This window comes from Neophocaena asiaeorientalis, unplaced genomic scaffold (genome assembly GCF_003031525.2).
Source record: "Neophocaena asiaeorientalis asiaeorientalis breed wild unplaced genomic scaffold, Neophocaena_asiaeorientalis_V1.1 scaffold556, whole genome shotgun sequence".
NCBI lineage: Eukaryota > Metazoa > Chordata > Mammalia > Artiodactyla > Phocoenidae > Neophocaena > Neophocaena asiaeorientalis.
Window position 1 is genome coordinate 96000 of NW_020171832.1, and position 22159 is coordinate 118158.

Consider the following 22159-nt stretch of genomic DNA (forward strand, 5'->3'; position numbering starts at 1 on the left):
AAACAAATTAGAAACTAAGAAATATATTCCTAGATAACCTTTAATCTAAGAAAAAATAAGAAATACAGAGTATTTAGATAGCATTGAAAAAATAATAATATTAAAAGCTATGAGATACAAAGTTTACTAACAAAAATTTATACTTTGAAATGCCTCTATTATTAAACAAAAAAGATGAGAAATAAAAGAACTTAGTAGTCCTTTCAGAAGTCTAAAAAATGAAAACAAAAAACAAAAAGAAACCAGGAAGAAAAAATTAATAAACATAGAAGTCAAAAGTAATGTCATGGAAAATAAAAGCAGTAGAAAGCATTAAAAACAAAAAACCCAAAAGCTAGTTCTTTGAAAGCCTGATAAATAATAAGAAATAAATAAAAGTAGATACCATTAAAAATCAGAAATCAGGTATCACCACAGATAGAGGAGATATTTTAAAAATAAGAGTATTACATGCCATATTATGGATACAAATCTGAAATCTTAGAGAAAAATGAATGATTTCCTGTCAAAATATAAACAATAAAAACAGCTCAGAAGAACTGAAGATTTAAATAGTCAAATTACTACAGAAAACTCTGGAAACATTAAATAATTACCATTTAAAGAGGCACCAGAATCAGATGAGTTCATAATTGAATTTTACTTAATGATACTGGGTTCACATTCAAGTTTTATCTAACCTTTAAAAAACAGACAATCAAACGTTATTAAACCTATTTACTAACATCACTTAATTTTAACACAAAACTCTAATTAGTGCCCCTTAATAAAGAAAAATTATAGACCAATCTCATTTATAAATGTAGGTACTGAACTTATAAATAAAATATAACCATGTAGAAAATGATATGTAAAAAAGTAGTATCAGAAAATTTAGTAATACGAATCCATTTTACCAGCTGGTTAAAGGAGAAAAAGCATGCTTAATATCAATAGATGCTGAAAAGGCATATAACAAAATCCAAAAGCATTCTAATAAAACATTTAAGTAAAGTTGGAATAGAAGGAAAATATTTGATTAAAAATAAACAATATTTACCAAAAACCAAACATCAAATATAATTCCAAGTGGAAAAACACTGAATGATTTCAATTAAAATCAGGAAGTAGACAAGGATGATCACTGTCACCATTATTATTTAACACAGTTTCAGAGGTTCAAATAGATTTAATAAGATATGAACAAGACAAGAAATAAGATAAAATATATAAACATTGGAAAAGAATAGATGAACTCTTTTTGGGGTGCATTGGGGCTGGTCATATAAATGCACAGCTAGAAAATCCAAGAGACACTAAATAAAAACTACTAGAAGTAATATGAGAATTTTGTAAATTTAATGGATATGAGACAAATATATAAAAATCAATAGCCTTTTTTCATCTATCAATATCAGGACATTGAGATAGAGCAAATAGTTCATTCACAGTAGATGCAAATATCATAGTCATAAGTTTTAAAAGAATGGCAAAGAAACATTCAAATAAAACTATAAAATTATATTAAAGAACATAAAACAACATAAGGACATACCATATCTTGAATGAATAAACTTTTATAATATTAAAAAGACTCAGTATCACTAAAAATGTCAATTCTCTAAAAATTAGTATAAATATAATGTAATCCCAATTATAATTCCTGTTAATATCAGAATTTAATGATATTATCTTAAAGTTTATGTGGAAGAATACCTGCTGTGAATATGTAATAAAAGTATACAGACTGGAAGAGAAAAACTTTACTAGATATCTATCAGAGTCTTTGGATTAGAGGTAAATAAATGATCTTAAAATTCAAATCAAAGAATAACTGCCTTCAAATATATATTTAAAAAGTAAGAACAAAGGAGAGAGAATAAACTTTACCAGCTATGAGAATATACTATTAAGTCAAATGAATATGATATTAATGGTACATCTAATAAATTAGTGGAACAGAAAAGAGAATACAATAATAGATACTAGCATTTGTGAAATTTTGACATATGACAGGTAGTAGGTTTATTTAGTGGGAGAAGGATGGATTATTTAATACATAATACTGATACAACTGGCTATGTATTTGGAAAGAATAAAACTGGAGCCCCAAATCTCACATCATATAAAAAATAAATTCCATATGTGCTACTGACTTAAATGAAAGAAAACCCAAGAGACCATATGCATAATCTAGGAATGGAATGGACTGTTTTAACCAAGACTAACCAGAAACAATAAAAGACATTAATTTGATGATACCCAAAAGAAAAACTTTGATATGGTGCAATTTACTGTGAAAAGTCAATAGACAAATTATACATTAGAAAAAAATTGAATATAGAAGATAATTACTTTACTATATAAACTCCTCTTAAAAATTGTTAAGGAAAATTCTAGTAATACAATAGAACATTGGCGAAATCTATGAATAGGTAATTCACAAGAGAAAGATTAAAATATCTGATTTTAAAGTTTGTATCTAGTTCCATATTGCTTCCAAGTTCATGTGACAACTTCTCTTCTCTTTCAGAATCAGTTCCTCTCCAGATTTCTCTAGTCTGTGGTGTGCTCCCATCACTAAAGACTTCCAAGCAAAGAAGTTCAGAGCCTTCTGTGACTTCTTTCTCGCCCTTGTCTACTCAGCCAGGTGTTTACCTCTCTATTCCTGGGTAGTCCTCTCAACCCTGATTCTATTTAAGCCTTCCCAGTGTGGCCATGGAGGGGGGCCAAGGAGACATAGTGGGACGAGCATGAGTCTTGGAGTCCAACTAGGTTTGCTTTCACTCCCTGCCATTTACCAGCTATGTGGGAACAAGTATGTTACCTCTCTGGACCTTCATTCTCTCCTCTGTAAGATGGGATAATTATACCTGCTATTCATGATCATTGTGAGAAGTGACAGAAGTAATTTATGTACAGTGCTAACATGGTTTCTAGCACACATTAGGACCTAAAAAATGTTAGTTCTCTACCCTACTTCAGTTTCTTATGGTTAGTCTAGGGACCGGGTTACCAGCAATGATATTTTCTAAATGGCTACCTGACTCCAATTTCTTGATATTTGGAACACCTCCATATGTTGATAGTAGCTTAATTTTGCTAAAACACTGCTTGTGTTATATCATTCTCCTGATTACCAATTTTCAAAGATTCCTTACTGCCTTCAGGAAAAAGTACAAACCCCATAGCCTTACTGCTAACATACTCATTGTTCTAAGGTAAAAATTTTAAAACCTTGCCCAAGGTTCCCAAAACATAATTTTTAACCTTTTCATTTGGGAAAATGCCTAAAAATTTGGAATCACCTTATATAACAGCATATGCTATATTTTCCTTCAGTACTCTAAACCACCATCCACTGGGAATAATGATATACAAAAGAAAATTCTACTTTGTTTTCCTGAAATCTCACTTTGTACTTGAAATGTCTTTAATATATTCACTTAATACTTGCCAATCTAAATGGCAGAATAGGAATGGATGATAGCAAACATTTATCACAAAAACAGTTATTGGCTTTGTTATTAATAATTAGGCATATTTACAACACAAACTAGTTAAAACAAGATTTTGTTGTGATCATGAGAGAAATAAAAATTTAGACATTACTTTATTATGTCTAGTTGCTAACAGCAGCAAAAAATAATTCTTTTACCTAGTACTTCCTTTTGCAAGTCATGGCATCTGGTTTGCAAGTTTACTTCCTGTTGTTTGGATGTCTCAATTTGCTGAGATCTCAATATGGCTGCATCTGACAACAATTTCAGATTTTTCATTTCCTCTTCAAGGCATACATTATTTCTCTGGGACACTGTCAAACTTTTATTTAGCATCTTTATTTCTGTAAAGAAAATTCAAAGTTTACAAATAGATAACACTGGATCATAAAACATTTCTTAAAAAATGATTATTTTCTTTTAGAAAATGAATAGTTGAAAGCCAACATGACTTCTCTGAGAGTATAGTGACACCTAACCAAAAAGTTAAATGTTAATTTAGTAGTTATTCTGAAAAATAAGTGAAAAAAGGATTGTATTGCTAAATGATGCATGAAACATTTTAGTAGTTTTTTTAAGCCTTTAAATTGTATTAAATGGCAATCCTGCCTGCTTTTTAAATACATGAATGAATAAAATAATATCCATGTAATGTTCTGGGTTTTATTGAAATTAAATTGTTTTCTTGGCAACATGGTTCAGAAAAGTAAATTTAAATGTGTTAGCATGAGCTGGTTGGGAAGTATTTCTAGGAGATAACTAGGACATATTCTATACAAATTATGAAGAAAGGTGGTAGGGGTGGAGAGAAATAAAAGGATATAGTGTCTAAAACTAATAAATTTATGGGCAGAAAGTATTAGCTAATATATCTTAATGGTTCTAATAACACTCTGTCCCCTCAAAATAAGGGCAGAATTTCATCATAGCAATCAATTCTCATTATTCTATCTACTTAGATTAAGTTTAATAACAATATGCCTTCACAGCATTATGTAGATTTAAATGTGCTAATTTTATATAATTTTGTGAGAAATTCATGGAACATTTTATCCTTCAGAATGCTAATTATCAAGGTCTCCTTTGCTTAGTGTTTTCAGCACTGCTGCCTTAAGCCACCATTAAAATATACAAACACACATGCAATAATAATAAAAATACTATAAAATTTGTACAACAACAATTAACTGAACTGATGAGGATGTGATCTACATGAAAATCTGGACAGTCTGCTTTTTCAGAGAGCTCACTTGGCATTTCTTCCTTGCTTAGCTCATCCTGGACTATGTGATGGGTTTAGTGTGTTATTGGGTGTCAAAGGAGGTTGGCTTGGTTTACTGGTCTCGGAGCCATCACAGCAGAAATAGTAGCCACATGGGCCAGCGAAGACCAGAAGTAGACATCCATGGGACAGACATGGCTGCAGAGGCAATATGGTCAGTAAATGGTTACAGGAGAAGTAAAGCAGTACGCTGAACAGAGCACAGAGAAGAGAGCATGCCCCAAGGGATGGTGATGAGTAGGATCAGGAATGTGGTCTAAGGAGAGAAAAGCAAAATGCCTTTCTGTGGGAAGAAAGTACATCTGGAAGAAAAAGTGGCATTTAAGGTAGACCTAGGGCATGAACACAAGGGGTCTTGGCACCATCTTCACCTTTAATTCCTACTCAAAATGGAAAACCTAGAGAAATAAATTGGCAGGGATCAAATAAGTGGGGGTCTACTATATTCCAATGGTTCCTTTATATGGGAATATTTTCCCCTAGGAATAGCTATATGCTTCTAAAAATTTATGGATATGTTCCCATTTGTGTGAGGAAAGCTACTAACACAGTAGTACATAGAATTTTTTTTTTTATGTAGTTAAAGAAAATTAGGAGGTTGCAATTTTTCTTCAGGCCCAAGAAGTCTTCCTGGGTAATTTTTCTAGCCAAAATGGTAGCTTCTTATGGCTGAATAAACTGTACCATACCGTAACCATATCTGTCTATGATTAAGTCCGAATGACACTGCAGAGGAGTGCACACATGCTGTGACCTATTTATCATTTGCCAGAATGGTACTGCTTAGGTTCACAGGCTGACTCTCTTAGTGTACACTACTATCTGTCTCTAAAATAACTCCTTGTGTCAATGTCACTTTCTATCTGACATTAAAAGCATATGAATTTGTAATACAAATTCATTTGTGAAATATATTCTAACACATGGAAAAGTACAGTAAGATTTTTAACAGGAGGTTTCTAACATGGAAATAGGAGAGTAAACTCAATGGGGGTCAATTAACTCACCCTTGGCAAATTATATATCCCCTGTACCCATGGCAATCCTGGTGTCAAATGCTTAATCCTACTTTCATCATTAATACAACTTCATAATTGCCACTTATGTGTCCCAATTTGGGTTCATAAATTATGATCAACCTATTCTGGTCATTGTACCCACCATACACTTTCCCTGTCTTTGCACTGTCCCATGAAGAAGGTCCTCCTAGCCTCATACGTTGGACCTACCACAGCTCTTAGGCTATCTCTGCCTGGAAATCTTTTCTGACCAGATCTGTAACTTGCGCCAGTTACACTATTTCTATGGCACTGGTCATATGCATACATGTGACCTACTATTTGACTGTAAGTTATTTTAGGCCAGAGGTAATATCCCATTCATTTTTTATTCCTCCCATAATTTCTGCCACAACATTCTAGAATTAACAGAAGCTCAATAAATAGCTACTAAATGAGTAAAGGCATTATTGCACAAAGCTTCTAATATACCACTAGTTGAAAATCCTAAATATGTGTTTATCCTAACTCTCCCTTCACTTCAGAGGCAAGCATTTTGAGCTGCAAATTATTTAATGTAAGACTTGATAAGGCAGTAAACACACACATCTAAAAGAAGGAAACATTTTTAATAGGATAAGCAAATAGGCCTATTCTATCCCCAATTTCATCAATTTTATAAAAAAATGTGGACTACATTTCTAAGCCTAATTCAGAACTTGAATTTTAAAAGTTCAAGAGCTATTCGGTCAAGAGCTATTTTGAGAGTGGAAGCAAATTGATTCTATGCTTGCTAAAATATTCTGCCTTGGTAAAAATATTATTTTTTTCTGAAATTTCTTCTACTAAAATAGCTATGCTCTGATTTGAGAAAACCTAATCTATGAAAACTTAGACTTAAAAATATTGATTACATAAAGTGATAACCACTAATTAGAAGAATAGGAAATACCTCACTTGTATCTTCTACTTAATATTCAGCATACTTTGTCAGCAAGAAAATATTAAACAATGCATTTTTCTAGAAACTTCCTTCCTATTTTGGACTTTGATTTTAAATGTAAATTAATTTTAATGTGAAAATCTTTTAAAGTATCTGAATAATGTGTGCAGTGTATACGGGGGTTTACTACATTTATTAGTTTGCTAGGGCTGCCATACAGAGTATCACAGACTGGGTGGCTTAATCAATAGAAATTCATTTCTCACAGTTCTGTTGGCTAGAAGTCTGAGATCAAGATGTCAGGGTTGGTTTCTTCTGAGAGTCATAAAGGACAGATCTGTTCCAGGCCTCTCTACTTGGCTTGTAGACGGCCACCTTCTCCCTGTGTCTTCACATTGTCTTCTCTGTGTGTGTGTCTGTTTCTAAATTTCCTCTTCTTGTAAGGATACCAGTCATTTTGGATTAGAGCCCACCCGTTTAAATTTAATTGTTTCTTTAAGAACCCTAACTCCAAATATAGTTATATTCCAAGGTACCAGGGAGTTAGGACTTCAACATATGAATTTGAGAGAGATACATTTCAGCCCATAATGCTATATTTTAGAATAATTATTGGCATTTATGTTGTGATTAAAAATATGCAAAAATAGGTGAGCATGTGGAGCATAGAAGATAAAATGGAAAACTGAAAACAACGGAGTTAGTATAGAGGAATTAGGAGTTTATTTTACTTCTTATAAAAATGTTTCAAGTTTTATTTTACATCAACTTTTCAAATGAAGAACTATGCTGTGCAGAATCAACTCACACCATAAGGATGTATCCATGTGATCACAAATAAAACCTAGTATTGAAAAAAAGTATGTTATTTAAAATGTTTGTAATATTGTCAAAGTTTATAGCCAATAGATGTTTTTAGCTTTTAAAGTAAGTGTGACAGAATTTGCTAGCTGATGCAAGTATAATTATTAGCATTAATCTCATACAATCAATTTTTTTGCCTTGATAAAATTTTTCTGTTGTTCTTAGTCCTGTTAGCTTAGTCAATGAACTTAAAATTATGTTATATCATTAAGTTTTTAGGAAGCTTCTATAACCTTATTACCAAGGCAAGCTGATATAAAATAATATTTAAAAACTCTGAAACACTAGATTTATTATTTAATGAAGGAGTCATAAAACACTATATAGGTTACTTTTTAAAAAACTATTTTGAAATACTTAGAGATTTACAGGAAGTTGTAAAGAAATGTATAGGAAGGTCCTGTGCTGCTTTTATTCCTCCTCTCCCCATGTTGACATTTTGTATAACTACAGTACTCTATCAAAATTAAGAAACTGCTCTTAAGAAACCACAGAGCTAATTCAGATTTCACCAGTTATACACACCTTTCTGTGTGTGTGTGTGTATGTGTGTGTGTGTGTGCATAGCTCTATGCAATTTTATCACATATGTAGCTTTGTATAACTACCAACACGACCAAAACATAGGATTATTCTATCACCACAAAGCTACCTCCTGCTACCCCTTTATAGCCACACCTACTCCTATCCCCACCACCATCCCTAATCCCTGGAAACAACTAATCTGTCCTCCTTCTCTATAATTTTGTTATTTCAAGAATGCTACATAGACTCATATAATATGTAACCTTTTTGAGGCTGGATTTTTTTCATGCAGCATAGTCCCTTGAGCATGTATTAATAATCTGTACCTTTTTTATTGCTGAGTAGTATCCCAGTTTGCTCTTCATTCACTGAAGGATATTTGGGTTGTTTCCAATTTTGGTTATTATGAATAAAGCTGCTATGAACGTGTATGTACAGGTATCTGCATGAACTTAGGTTTTCATTTCTTTGGGACAAATGCCTAAAAGTGCAACAGCTGGGTCATGTGATAAGTGTGTGCCTTTTTAGTTTTAGAGGAAATTGAAAAATTATTTTCTAGAATGGCTGTACCATGTTACATTCCCACCAGCAATATTGATTTGGTTTCTCTGATCCTTGCCAACACTTGCTTTGCTCAATTAAAATTTTAGACATTGTAGTAGATATGCAGTAGTATCTCATTACGGTTTTAATTTGCATTTTCCTAATGACTAATGATATTGAACATATTTTTCTTGTGCTTATTTGCCACCTGTATATCCTCTTTGATGAAATTTCTGCTCATTTATTTTGCCCATTTTCTAATTGCACTATTTTTTTGATGTAGAGCTTTGAGAGTTTACAAAAAATAGATTCTAGATACAAGCCATTTGTCAGATATGTGCTTTGCAAACATTTTCTCCCAGTCTGTAACTTGCCTTTCCATTCTTTTAACAGGGTCTTTCACAGAGGAAAAGTTTTTAATTTTGCTGTGGTCCAATTTACCAATTTTTCCTTTTATGTATCATGCTTTTAAGTTCAAGTCTAAGAATCCTAGGTTATACAGATTTTCTTTTTTTTCCTAAAAGTTTAATAATTTTGTATTTTACATTTAAGTCTATGATCCATTTTGAGTTAAATTTTTTATAAGGTGTGAGGTTTGGATCAAAGTTTTTGATATCCAGCACCACTTGTTGAAAGGCTAGGCTATCCTCTACTGAAGTGCTTGTGCACCCTTTTCAAAAACAAGTTGGGCTGTATAAAACATATAAGCTACAAGGATATGTTGTAAAATACAGGGAATATAGTGAACAATTTATAATAACTATAAATGGAATATAACCTTTAAATATTGTGAATCACTATGTTGTACACCTGAAACTTATAAAATATTGTACATCAACTATACCTCAATAAAAAAAAAACCTAGTTGGGCATATTCGTGTGGGTCTAAATAAATATATATACATATATATTTAATTTTAAAATTTCATTGTGAAATAATTGACATTCATCACTGTATAAGTTTAAGGTGTACACCATGATGGTCTAATTTACATAGAGTGTGAAATGATTACCACAATAGGTTTAGTAACACCCATAATTTCATATAGATACAATAAAAAGAAAAAAAATTCTCCTTGTGATGAGAACTCTCAGGATTTACTCTCTTAACAACTTTCCTATATATCATAGAGCAGTGTTAACTATAGTCATCATGTTGTATATTATGTCCCTAGTAATTATTTATCTTATAACTGCAAGTTTGTACATTTTGACAACCTTACTCCAACTCCCCCTCTCCCTCCCCACCTCCACCTCTCATAGCCACAAATCTGATCTCTTTTTCTATGAGTCTGGTGTATAGTTTTTCTTATTTGTTTATTTATTTATTTAGGTTCTACATATGAGGAGATCATACAGTATCTGTCTTTCTCTGACTTATTGGGTTGGCCAAAAAGTTCATTCGGGTTTTCCATAAGCTGTAACAGAAAAACCTGAATGAAATTTTTGGCCATCCCAATGTTTCACTTAGCATAACATCTTCAAGGTCAATTCATGTTGTCCCAAATGTCCCAATGTTGTCCCAAATGGTAGGATTTCCGTTTTTATGGCTGAATAATATTCCATTGTATATATGTATATATACACACACACACACACACACCCATTCACCCATTATTGGATACAGGTTGTTTCCATGTCTTGGCTATTGTAAATAATACCACTATGAACATAGGGGTACAGATATATTTTGGAGTTAGTGTTAATAAACTTAGGTAAAAGCTTAATTGAATAGGCAAGACAACAAACTAGAAATAAGAAACAGTAACAAAATAAAAGGGTGTCATTATAACTGACATTAAGCCCTTATAATTTTTGTAAATAGGAAATAAACCAAAATAAAATTATAACATTTTAATAGTTTTAAAGTATAAAAAGTTCATTTCACTATTTATACCAGCATTGTCCAACAGAAATACAATGCAAGCCACATATATACATTAAAATTTTCTAGTAGCCACATTAAAAATGTAAAAAGAAACATGTAAAATTAATTTTAACAGTGTACTTTAATTCCACATATCCAAAATACTACCATTTCAAAGAGAGGCTAGAGCCACATTCAAAGTGCTCAATAGCTCTGTGTGGCTGGTGGCTACAATATTGGACAATGTAGGTCTATATACTTCCTAGGCTTTTGGTCATCTTTTTGTGTAGGTGTGATAGTTACTCAAGCTTTATAAGAATTAACCTTCAAAAGCATTACACTCTATTTTCTCTGAACCTAAATTTAAGATAAAGATTATTTACTTAAAATTCTGTATTGTGAAATTGGCATGTTTATATATTTTCTAGAACTGCTGCTAAATTTAAAGTGTGCTCAAATTGATCAGAGATTATAAAAAGGCAAGCATCAGCATATTTGTCGTTTTGCATATACTGGTACATGTTTGTATATCTGTGCCCTGAGGCTTCAATTGTGCTGATAACATTGAGTAAGAAGAAATTTTTTTAAAAAGAGGGGGAAAAACCCTTACAATAATATAGCTTCACTTTCACACACCCCAACTGTTATGGTCACTAAGCTCTTGCTTGGAAATTAAATATACTGTCCTTGTGTATGTATTTCCATCTCTGAGCTTCTGCAATCACCACTGTGTAACTTCCAAACAAAGCCCTCACACTTCTGATATAAAAGCAATATGATTTATTATAATGGTAAATGTTAAAGTTAAGGGTTGAAAACTACCTCCTGTCTTCTCATGTTAGATAAAATGTAAAATGTAATACTACTTGATTCTTCAATACCACTTTTAGGAATTAACTATGTTAAATTAAAAAAATGGGACAAGATCATAGAGATTCATGAGTAAAGATGTTCACTGAAACCTTATTTATAAAAGCAAAAACTATGATCAACCTAAATGTCCACAAATAGAAAGCCAGTTAAATAGGTTAAGATACATTCCTACAATGAGATGCTATGTCAACATAGTTTACACAGTTAGTTGGCATGACTGTATATTTACATGATATATTATTTTAAGTATATATATATCTATGTGGTGAAAATAAAGATTAGAAAGTTCTATATTAAAATGTTAACAGCAAATATCTTTGTGTAATGAGATTGTAGATGATGTTCACTTCCTTCCTTATTCTTTTTCTGTATTTTCTATGTTTTAACATTGAGGCTGTTTTATGTTTATAGTCAGAAAAATCCTTAAAGGCATTTGAATTTGAGGGAAAAAAAAGAATTATCAAGTTTTGCATTTCCCTCCTTAAAGTTCAAAAAATAAGTTTCAAACAAGCTTTAAAAATCAGATTGAGAATTTTACTACTGATAGTAACCCATGGCTGCAGGCAGACGCAACTCATAAACAAAGCCTCTCCTTTCTCCTTACTCTCTCTCCCTAGATATAGAAGTAATAAGTGAGCCTTATCAAAAACATTTAGAAAATACTCAGAGGTTTTAAAAGGAACATAAAAATTATCAGATTTAATCTGGGTTAAAATTTGGGTGTCCTTTATTTCCATTTAAATTCTACAATGTTCACTGAGCACCTACTCTGTGACAGGCAAAATTCTCTTAAAACACTAGGAAGACAGCATTCAGCAAAGCCATCAAAATTCCTGTCCTCCTGGAGATTATAGCCTAGTGTGAGGAGTCTGGCAGTAAACACATAAATCAGTAAATGGATAAGAATATTTCTGACAGTGGTAAATGTTATTAAAAATGAAACAGAAAAATAGGATAGAGAAGTGTAAGGGAAGACTACTTTAACTAGGATGGCCAGCAAAGATCTCTCTGAAGAGGTGACATCTGAACCAAGACGTAAGTCATAAGAAAGGGCAGCTACTTGTTCTGGGAGACCCTTAGCTAATCTCCCCTTCATGTACCTGCAGTACTTCCCTCTGTCCTTATATTATATGGGTCACATTCAGAGAGAATAAAGTGACTGAGCTTTTAAAGTGAGGAAGGAGTAATATTCCTCCATGCAGAGGGGTTGTCAGTACCTCCTCGCTTTTCTATCTCTTTCTGTGATTGTGACATATTTCAGTCTATGTGCTCCTCTGTGGTTTACCTAAACTAAGTCCTAAAGTTGACAATTAGCTTAAAAGATTCCCCCAAAGAAATCATGCATTAGGAAAGATACTGATAATGCAACAAAAATGAAAACAGAAACAGGTAGAGCTGATGCTTCTTCTATTCTGGTATGACTGAGTTCATCATTACTGACATCATGAGGTAAATATTCTATAATAAGATGTGACAAGACACTCAAAAATGAGAAAGTTATTGAGAAGTGATTTGAATGTGGATTAATATCCTCTATATGTGTCCCATTAAAATGGCTAAAATTTAAAAGATTGACAACACTAGGTGTTGACAAGGATATGGAGCAACTAGAACTCTCATACTTTGCTGGGAGGGATTTAAAAGGATCAACCACTTTGGAAAACTATTGGGTAGTTTCTTAAAAAGTTAAATATAACCTACCATAAGACCCAGCCATTCTACTCCTAGGTATTTACTGGAAAGAAACAAAGGCATATATTCATTAAAAGATATATGTGAATGTTCAAATAATGGAAATGATGCATAAAATAGAGTATATCTATATTATTAACTGTAGTGGACACTGTCAGTGCCCCGCCCATATCCCTTGAACCTTTCAGTGTTCTTCTACCGACTTCCAGTTCCCACTATTTGCATCTCTGTGCTGGAGGAATCTTTTCCCTGGAACTGCAGAAAATAGCACTTCCCACCAAATGGCAGACTACAGGTGCCAAGGAGTTTACACTGTCTGGGAGCAGCCCTTAACCAATGACTCTTGGGAGTCGATGTCCAGCTCCCTCACTCCTTGAGTGAGGAATTTTGAGGCATGTGTTTTAAACCATTTCTCAGTTTCTTCATGGGATTAAGCTCCAGTTGCCCACTGCAATAGTGCAACCTTTATTGGCCCCCTTTCTGTCCCTATACCTGCGTGACCTTCACTTCGCAAATAAACTACCTGCACTTATACCTTTGATTCAATGTCTGCTGAACTAAGACACTTTTTTAAAGGTAAAGTATTAAAAATTAACAATTTTTGCAGTTGAAAACATGGTTGTTATAATATTCATCTGTATTTGTCCAAATTTAATTCTCAAAATTAGTTAAAAATTTTAAGAGTATTATCATATACAACTCATTTCTAAAGGCACATATTATATAATAAAATTAGGAAACTGAAGTTATACGGTTAGAATGCTTTCTTTTTCTAACATTTAACTATAAAAAATATATAATATACAGAAAAGTTGGAAGAACTGTACTGTGAACTCAAATACACACACTACCTAGATTCTTCAATTAACATTTTACTCTATTTGCTTTATAACATAGTTATTCCTCTATCCATCTTACATATTTATGCATTTCAAGATAAGTCAATATATTTGACTCCCTAAATACTTCAGCATGCACACTGTTAATTAGCGTTCAATATAGATTTCTAATTTTTGAGTGAAATTTACCCACAAAGAAATGCATAAATCTCAAATGTACCAACAGATGAGTTTTGAAAAATACATCCACTGTGTAACCCAAACCTCTATCAAAATAGAGAGCATTACTATCACCAAAGAAAGTGCCTTCATGCCCCCTTTCTAGTCAAGCCTCCCCTCTGAGGTAACTTCTGTTGTTTTTTTGTTTTTTTTCCCACTATAGATTAGTTTTGCCTATTCTAGAACATCATATAAATGGAATCTTACAATGTGCATTATTTGTGTAAGGTTACTTTCAGGCAGCGTAATATTTTTGATGTTTATCCAAGTTACTGCATTACTGTAGTTCATTCTATATTCCATTGTTTATTCAGCCGTTTTTTTGATAATCCATTCTACTGATGTACTTCTCAGCTTTTACCAACTTAAGGCTATTTTGAATAAAGCTTGAATAAAATTGCTGAATATTTTTATGGACATATGTTTTCATTTGGGGGAGATGGTAAATTCCAAAGAGAAGAATTTCAGAGACATCAGACAGATGTATCTTTAGTTTTATAAAAAAAACTGTCAGATCCTTTTTCAAAGCGGCTGTAACATTTTATACTCTCACCAATTTGTTTGAGAGTTCCAGTTGCCCTCCTTCCTCACCAAAATTTGCTGTTGTCATTTTTTTTTTCATTTTAGCCAACGTAGTGTGTATGTACTGGTATCTCACTGCGGTTTCAACTTGCATTTCCCTATGACTCATAATGCTGAGCACCTTTTCATGTCCTTATTGGCCATTTGTTTATCTTTCCTTGTAAAGTGTCTATTCAAATCTTTTGGCCATTTTTGCTTGGATCACTTGTCCTTTTACTATTGACTTGTAGGTGTTCTTTATGTAACCTGGACAGCAGTCCTTTGTCACAGATTTTTGGAATATTTTCTCTGTCTGTGGCTTACCTATTCATTTTCTTAATGGCATCTTTTGATGAGCGGAAGTTTAAGTCTAATTCATCAATTTTTGTTCTTTTGTTATTCTTACTTCTGTGTCCTATCCAAGAAACCTTCATTTACTATCAATTCATGAAGATATTTTCCTGTTTCTCCTTTTATTGTTTTAGCTTTTATATTTAGCTCTGATTAATCCTGAATTAATTTTTATGGAGTTAAGGAGTCAAGGTATATTGTCCTATATGGCTATTCAGTTGTTCCAGCACAATTTGTTGAAAGACTTTCTTTTTCCCATTGAATTGTTTTGGTGCCTTGTCAAAAGTGAAATGATCATTATCAACAGGGGTCATTTACAAGGCTATTTTGTTCCATTGATCCATTGTTGATCCATATGCCAGTATTACACTGACTTGTTTACTGTGATTTTATAATAAATCTTAGAGTCAGATGATGTTAATTCTCCATTATTATTAGTGTTTTATATAGCTTTTTGTATTTTTTTAGTGGTTGCTCTAGGGATTATACATCCTTAATTTCTTAGTCTACATAGAATGAATGTTGCACCATGTCACATAAAATACAAAAAGCGTGCAACCATATGGATCTATTACCCCATCCCCCTGTCCTTTATGCTCTAGCTGTCATATGTTAAATCAATATACTTTATAACCTCCACCATATAATATTATAATTCTTACTTTAAATGAGCATAGACAGTTTTTCAATTCAAAGGAAAAAAGAGTTTCATATTTACTGATATTTATTACTTATGGTACATTTTAACCCTTCCCTGGAGCTCTGTTCACTTTTTTCAGTATTTATCTCTCTTCTTCAAATTGAATAATTTCTATTAATCTATCTTAAAGTTCATTGATTCTTTCTTTGGTAATCACAATATGCTATAAAAGTCTATCCAGTAAATTTTTATTTTAGATATTGCATATTTTAATTCTTGACTTTCCAATTTTTAATAGTTTCTTGCTGAGATTTTCTCTCTTTTCATTCATTATTAGCTTATTTTCCTCTATGTCATTGAACATAGTTAACAGCTGATTTGAAATCCTAGTCAGCTAATTATATCATCTGGCCCACCTCAGGGTTGGTCTCTATTGACTATCTACTCTTTTGAGTAGAAGCCATTTTCCTGTTTCTTCCCAGTTCAAGTAGTTTTGGATTGTATCCTAAACATTGCGGATGTTATGTTATGGAGACTCTGGATTCTGTTATGGTCCTCTAGAGTATTGATTTTTTTTTTTTTTTTTTTTTTTTGGTATTGCTTTGTTTTAACAGGTAGTTAACTTGGCTGAACTCATATACTAAAGACTGTTTCCCCTAGGGTAGGTAGCAGGTAATGTCAATTGCTTTAGCCTTAGATGAGCTACTTAAGAGTCTTCCCTGTACACACGTATTTTAGGGATAAGCCAGAGATTTGGGAAGAGTTTATATGTGTAATTTGAGCTCTCACTTTCTATCTCTTTTCGAGGATATCCTCTCACTTCTCAAAGCTGGGACTGCCTTGATCTCTGTTCTCCAGTCCTAAAGCCAAAAAGACTATAGATTTCTATCAAAGTTCTAGCTTCCCTGCTTGGAATAGATTGTACCCTGCCCTCAATCTAACAGCCATAAAAAAAACCCACCAAAACAAACAACAAACAAGGAATTCACCCAGTGCTATCCCCTTCTTTCAATTAAAAAAATAATAGATTTTTTTAGTTCAGTTTTAGGTTCATAGTAAAATTAAGCAGAAAGTACAGAGAATTCCCAGATACTCCCTGCCCCCCACACATGCATAGCTTCCCCCACCATCAACATCCTGCACCACAGTGGTACATTTTTTTACAATTAATGAACTTACATTGGCACATCATTACCATCCCAAATCTATAACTTACATTAAGGGTACATTCTTGGCGTTGTATATTCTATGGGTTTTGGCAAAATGTATAAAGACACCTATCCACCATTATACTATACAAAAATAGTTTCACTGCCCTAAAATACTCCATGCTCTATCTATTCATCCTTCCTTCCTACCCTGGCAACCACTGACCTCTTTACTATTTACATAGTTTTGCCTTTTCCAGAATAGTCATATATTACAATTGGAATCATCTAGTACATAACCGTTTTAGATTGGCTTTTTTCAAATAGTAATAGGCCTTCTTTCAATTTTTCTTATGTTCCCTCCATGTGCTTGGTCTTGGTCACTCTCCAGTGTTTTTAGGTAGGTACTCTGTCCAGAATTTATAGTTGTTATCTGTGGGAAATCTGATCTAATTAGAGCTACTCAGCCATTAACAGAAAAAAAGTTTTAAAATACAAATTTGTACATTTAACAGGAATAACCAGACTTCTGGTCACAGTTCAAGATTGATGTATCAGAGCTTATCTTAGATCAGGCCTATAATTATTAAATTTCAGGGGTGGAATAGATCTTAATGGTCATCTAGTATACTAACAAATAACAGGTTTAAAATTAATCATAATTCCCATCACATAAAATGAAGTATCATTATTTCATTACTTATGATATACCATTTACCAAAACAAGGACGATTATGTTCTAAATATATATAACAAACCTGTCAAGGCTGTTTCACTTATGGATTTAATTTGTAGAAAAACTTCTCCTTTCAGTGAAGTCCAGTTTTGAAAATTATCATATACTTCATTTTTAATACTGGTTAGCTCTCTTTTACTAAAAGTAAGTAATGAAAGAGTCTTATTCCAGAGATACTTGTATTCTTTCAATCTCTGACTGTAAAGAAGTAAGGAAAAATTAGGATTTTAAAAAATAGCAAGCATAGTAACAAATATGTATTTGAAAAAAGGTTTTCTTTGAAAAATGGTTTTAGAGTGACCATACAATCTACCGTTTAAATGGAGACAGTTATGAAAGTAAAAGTAGGTGCTATCTGCCTTATGCTGAGAAAACATAAACGGGGGTTATCCCAGGAAGACTGAGGTATATGGTCACCCCAACTCATTTCCATTGTGTTATAATATTTTAACTATAAATAAAGATAGCTAACTACTTTCATACATATTTTTCTATTAATCTTTTAAAATTAATTTAACAGCAAACATTTAGTGAAGGAAATTCAGTCAAAAGTGACTTAGTCAGGACTTCCCCGGTGGCGCAGTGGTTAAGAATCCACCTGCCAATGCAGGGGACGCGAGTTTGATCCCTGGTCTGGGAAGATCCCATATGCTGTGGAGCAACTAAGCCTGTGTGCCACAACTACAGAGCCTGTGCTCTAGAGCCCACAAGCCACAACTACTGAGCCTACGTGCCACAACTACTGAAGACTGCGCGCCTAGAGCCCGTGCTCCGCAACAAGAGAAACCACCATAATGAGAAGCCCGAACACTGCAATGAAGAGTAGCCCCCGCTCGCCGCAACTAGAGAAAGCCCGCCTGCAGCAGCAAAGACCTAATGCAGCCAAAAATAAATAAATAAAATTAAAAAGTGACTTAGTCACTGAGCCTAAAAGAGAATCTCAGATTTGTAGACAGCATTCTTCCTGCGCTAGAGTCCTACAGGCAGTGTAAAACCTGGGGTAATAATAAATGAAACCTTTTTAAGTGACTGATCCAGTGCTTTTCCCACATCAAATGCCACAGCTCAAAGTAACCACATGTTTTTTACTATCTCAATGATTTTTATTACTTCAGATGTCCTGGCTCTCATTTACCTAATAATCAAGCAAGATGCAGACATGGATATGAGTGTTATCAGCAAAAAGATGAAGACTGAAGCCATGGGAGTTAATATTTATCTACCTAAGTAGACTAAGATCTATTATGCAGAGACTGTATCTCTCTTGTTCATTACAGTCCCCCTTGCACCTAGCACAGTACCTACCACATAGTATGTACTCAACACATATTGATGAATGAATGAATGAGTGAAAAAAATAGATCACTCTGTTGGAGGAATAAAGAAGTGAGAAATACTGAGGATAAGATACAGGACAACACTAATATTTATGGGAATAAATCAGAAAACAAACCCTCAAAGGAGATGAGGGAGGAGCAACCAGTGAAGAAAAGCCAAAAAGATAACATCGGAAAAGCCAGGGGATAAGAGAATTTAAAGTAGAGAGTAGTGATCAGTGTTTAAGGCCTCAGACAAAGGCTGAACAGAGGCCATTATATCCGGTATTAAGGAGGTCTTTGGTGACCTAAGAGAGAGGCTTCAGGTAGGAAAAGACTGAGCAGTAAAGCAGAAATGAGAAAATAGTTATGTGGTACCAGCAATCAAGAACCTTGATTGAGGCAGCAAGGAGAGAAAAAGGTAGATACACAGTAGAATGGTTTGTTAGGATGGGAGACACCTGAGTGTTTACAGAGCTGAGCAGACAGTATGAGTAGTCACAGAGGCTAAAAAACACAGGCAAGAGATGTGATCATTTTTTGTGCAGAGAGCTAGAAAGAAAGGACAGATGTAAAACAAAAGCTGAAAGATTAGCCTTTGCCAGGAAGAAGAAGGGTGGTGTCATTCTGTGTGGTTAATTAATAAGGTCCACTTGAGTGACCAAAAGCCACAGAGAATCCTCAATCAGCATGCAGACCTGGGAGCTAAGAGAGATGTTGATTTCAAAAAAAAAAAATCAAAGAAAGGGGTGGGGGTGAGGGAGGGATGGATTGGGAGGTTGAGGTTAGCAGATGCAAACTATTACATATAGAATGGATAAACAACAAGGTCCTACTGTATAGCACAGGAACTATATTCAATATCCTGAGATAAACCATAATAGAAAAGAATATAAAAATGAATGTATATAACATGTATAACTGAATCACTTTGCTGTACAGCAGAAATTAACACAACATTGTAAATCAACTATATTTCAATTAAAAACAAGCCAAAAAAAAATCAAAGAAAGAGTCCAACAGATCACTAAAGCAAAGGGGAGCAATGGTGGGGATGGGAAGTTTGAATGCGAAGCCAGGAAGTGGTAAGACAGAGACAAGAACTATGAACTAAGTCAAGGTTGAAGACCTAATGGGCCCAATGTAAGGCAGCTGCTGGGAGCAAGTCATGAACATGGGGGTCAAGGCCTAAAGGGATATTTAATAGAAGAAAGACCAGATACGGATGCATGTGCTTATGTAGGGACAAAAGGCAGGAAACAGAAAAATCAAGCCACTTAGCGAAGAGCAGATCCATCACATTTTGTGTGGCCTAGATCTTATATGATTGGTGTGGATAGAGGGATGGCTTTCTTGTAAAAGACGACTACAAAATTAGGTTTAAAAGTGTGCACTTATAGATTGAGAAAAATCATTACAAATAAAATTGTAAAAGTTAATAAATCTCATCAATATCACAAAATACAGAAAAACTATAACTTTTTAATAAGTAACAGCTCTACAATACTTCTTTTGTCTATAATTTTTGGCTACATGCTTTACAAGCACCTTTTCATATGAGAACCATTTTATAATAATACTTTGTGTGGAGAGAATATAAAAATTATACAGCCTTTCATCTAGCAAGGCCATTAGTTTTATTATCTGTGGTAGTTTAGAAAGATTCTTTTAGCTTCATAGCCCATTATTGGTAATATCATGAAAATATTAAGCATTGTCAAATTTGGGAAAATCCTTATAAAAATTTTTCATATATGATAAAATTTTTGGCATTTCAAGTTTTCTTGGAAAATGACATCTTAAATTGTCTTTGAAATGATGAAACTCATGAACCAGCTTATCTCAGATGTCCTTGAAGTGGTATACTATGATTTTTATGATATATTCAGTGATGTCAGCAGCTTTGGTCAAATCAGCAAGAAACTTAAATCTTTCTCCAATGTATTCAAATAATTAACTCCTCTTCATTGAATGGATTACAAAATAATTCAAGAGATTTTATTGAAAATGTATCACTTATGATGTAATCTGAAAAAATGTTATAATCTGTTTTTTATGACAGAATAATTTCTATTGTTTAAATTGTTCATCTTTATTGCTTTTACTCCATTAATTCAAAAAAATTCATACAGGGCTCCCCTGGTTGTGCAGTGGTTGAGAGTCCGCATGCCAATGCAGGGGATGCGGTTTCATGTCCCAGTCTGGGAAGATTCCCACATGCTGCAGAGCGGCTGGGCCCGTGAGCCATGGCCGCTGAGCCTGCGCGTCCAGAGCCTGTGCTCTGCAACGGGAGAGGCCACAACAGTGAGAGGCCCACGTACCACAAAAAAAAAAAATAATAATAAATTCATACACATCCCTATTTTTAGTCTGCAACGTCTTGTTTGTGTAATTGAAGCAGTCTAAAATGTCTTTCTAAATGGCAGTTATAATGTATATTCCCAACACAACTTTCTCTCTCAGATCCCTCAAATGCCAGGGACTACTCCAAGGGCATACTGACATCAGAAGTAGAAGAAGGGAAATCAGAGTGCAAAGAGACAGAATTTTTACAATTATAATTTAAAATCATCTTACTTTGCCAGGGGCCCTCCCAGAAGCTTGGAAGGGGGTCCTGAATGTGGGGTTCTGAAACTTAAGTATCATTTGACTCACAGGAAATACGCCTGTGTTGATAACTTTAACTCTCTTTGTGAAATACAAGGCAAGACACACAGCTGGTGAGAGATGAGCAGCACAAAGAATTTTAAGCAGAATATTGAGGATTTAGAATAGTACTGAAGAAATTGAGGACCTGGTGTTTAACAACCTGTAAGTGGGTATAAAGACTGAGAGTTTTAAGGGTAAATAAGCAGAGGTAAAAGTAGCTGGAGTATTGGTAAATTCCTCTATGCAGAAACATACTCTATGAAGAAAATCCTAAAGAATACACACACACACACACACACACACACACACAAATACTAGAATAAATGGGTTCATCAAGATCACAGGATACATAAACCATGTGCAAAAACCAATCTGTTTACTAGCAATGATGAATCCCAAAAATAAAGTTAAGAAAAAAATCCCACTTGTCATAACATCAAAAAGAATTAAATATTTAGAAATAAACTAAATAAAAGGAGTGCAAGACTTGCATACTAAAAACAAAACATTTCTGAGAGAACTAAAGATCTCAGTGGAGAGATATATGGATTCTTGGATTGAAAAATTCAACATTTTAAAAATGGAAGTTCTCCCCAAATTGAGCTATAGATTTAATGCTATACCTATCAAAATC

The 22159-nt window shown here is 33.5% G+C and overlaps 1 protein-coding gene across 1 annotated transcript in view; it reads right to left on the reverse strand.

Moving 5' to 3' along the window:
* LOC112397062 (uncharacterized protein MCAP_0864-like) overlaps positions 1-22159 on the reverse strand; it is a 235657-nt gene that overhangs the window by 94039 nt on the left and 119459 nt on the right. Inside the window, exons 6-7 of the mRNA XM_024741141.1 lie at positions 17583-17758; positions 3638-3823 (exon numbers count right to left, since the gene is read on the reverse strand). Coding sequence (XP_024596909.1) covers positions 3638-3823; positions 17583-17758 — 362 coding nt within the window. The remainder of the gene's footprint in view (positions 1-3637; positions 3824-17582; positions 17759-22159) is intronic.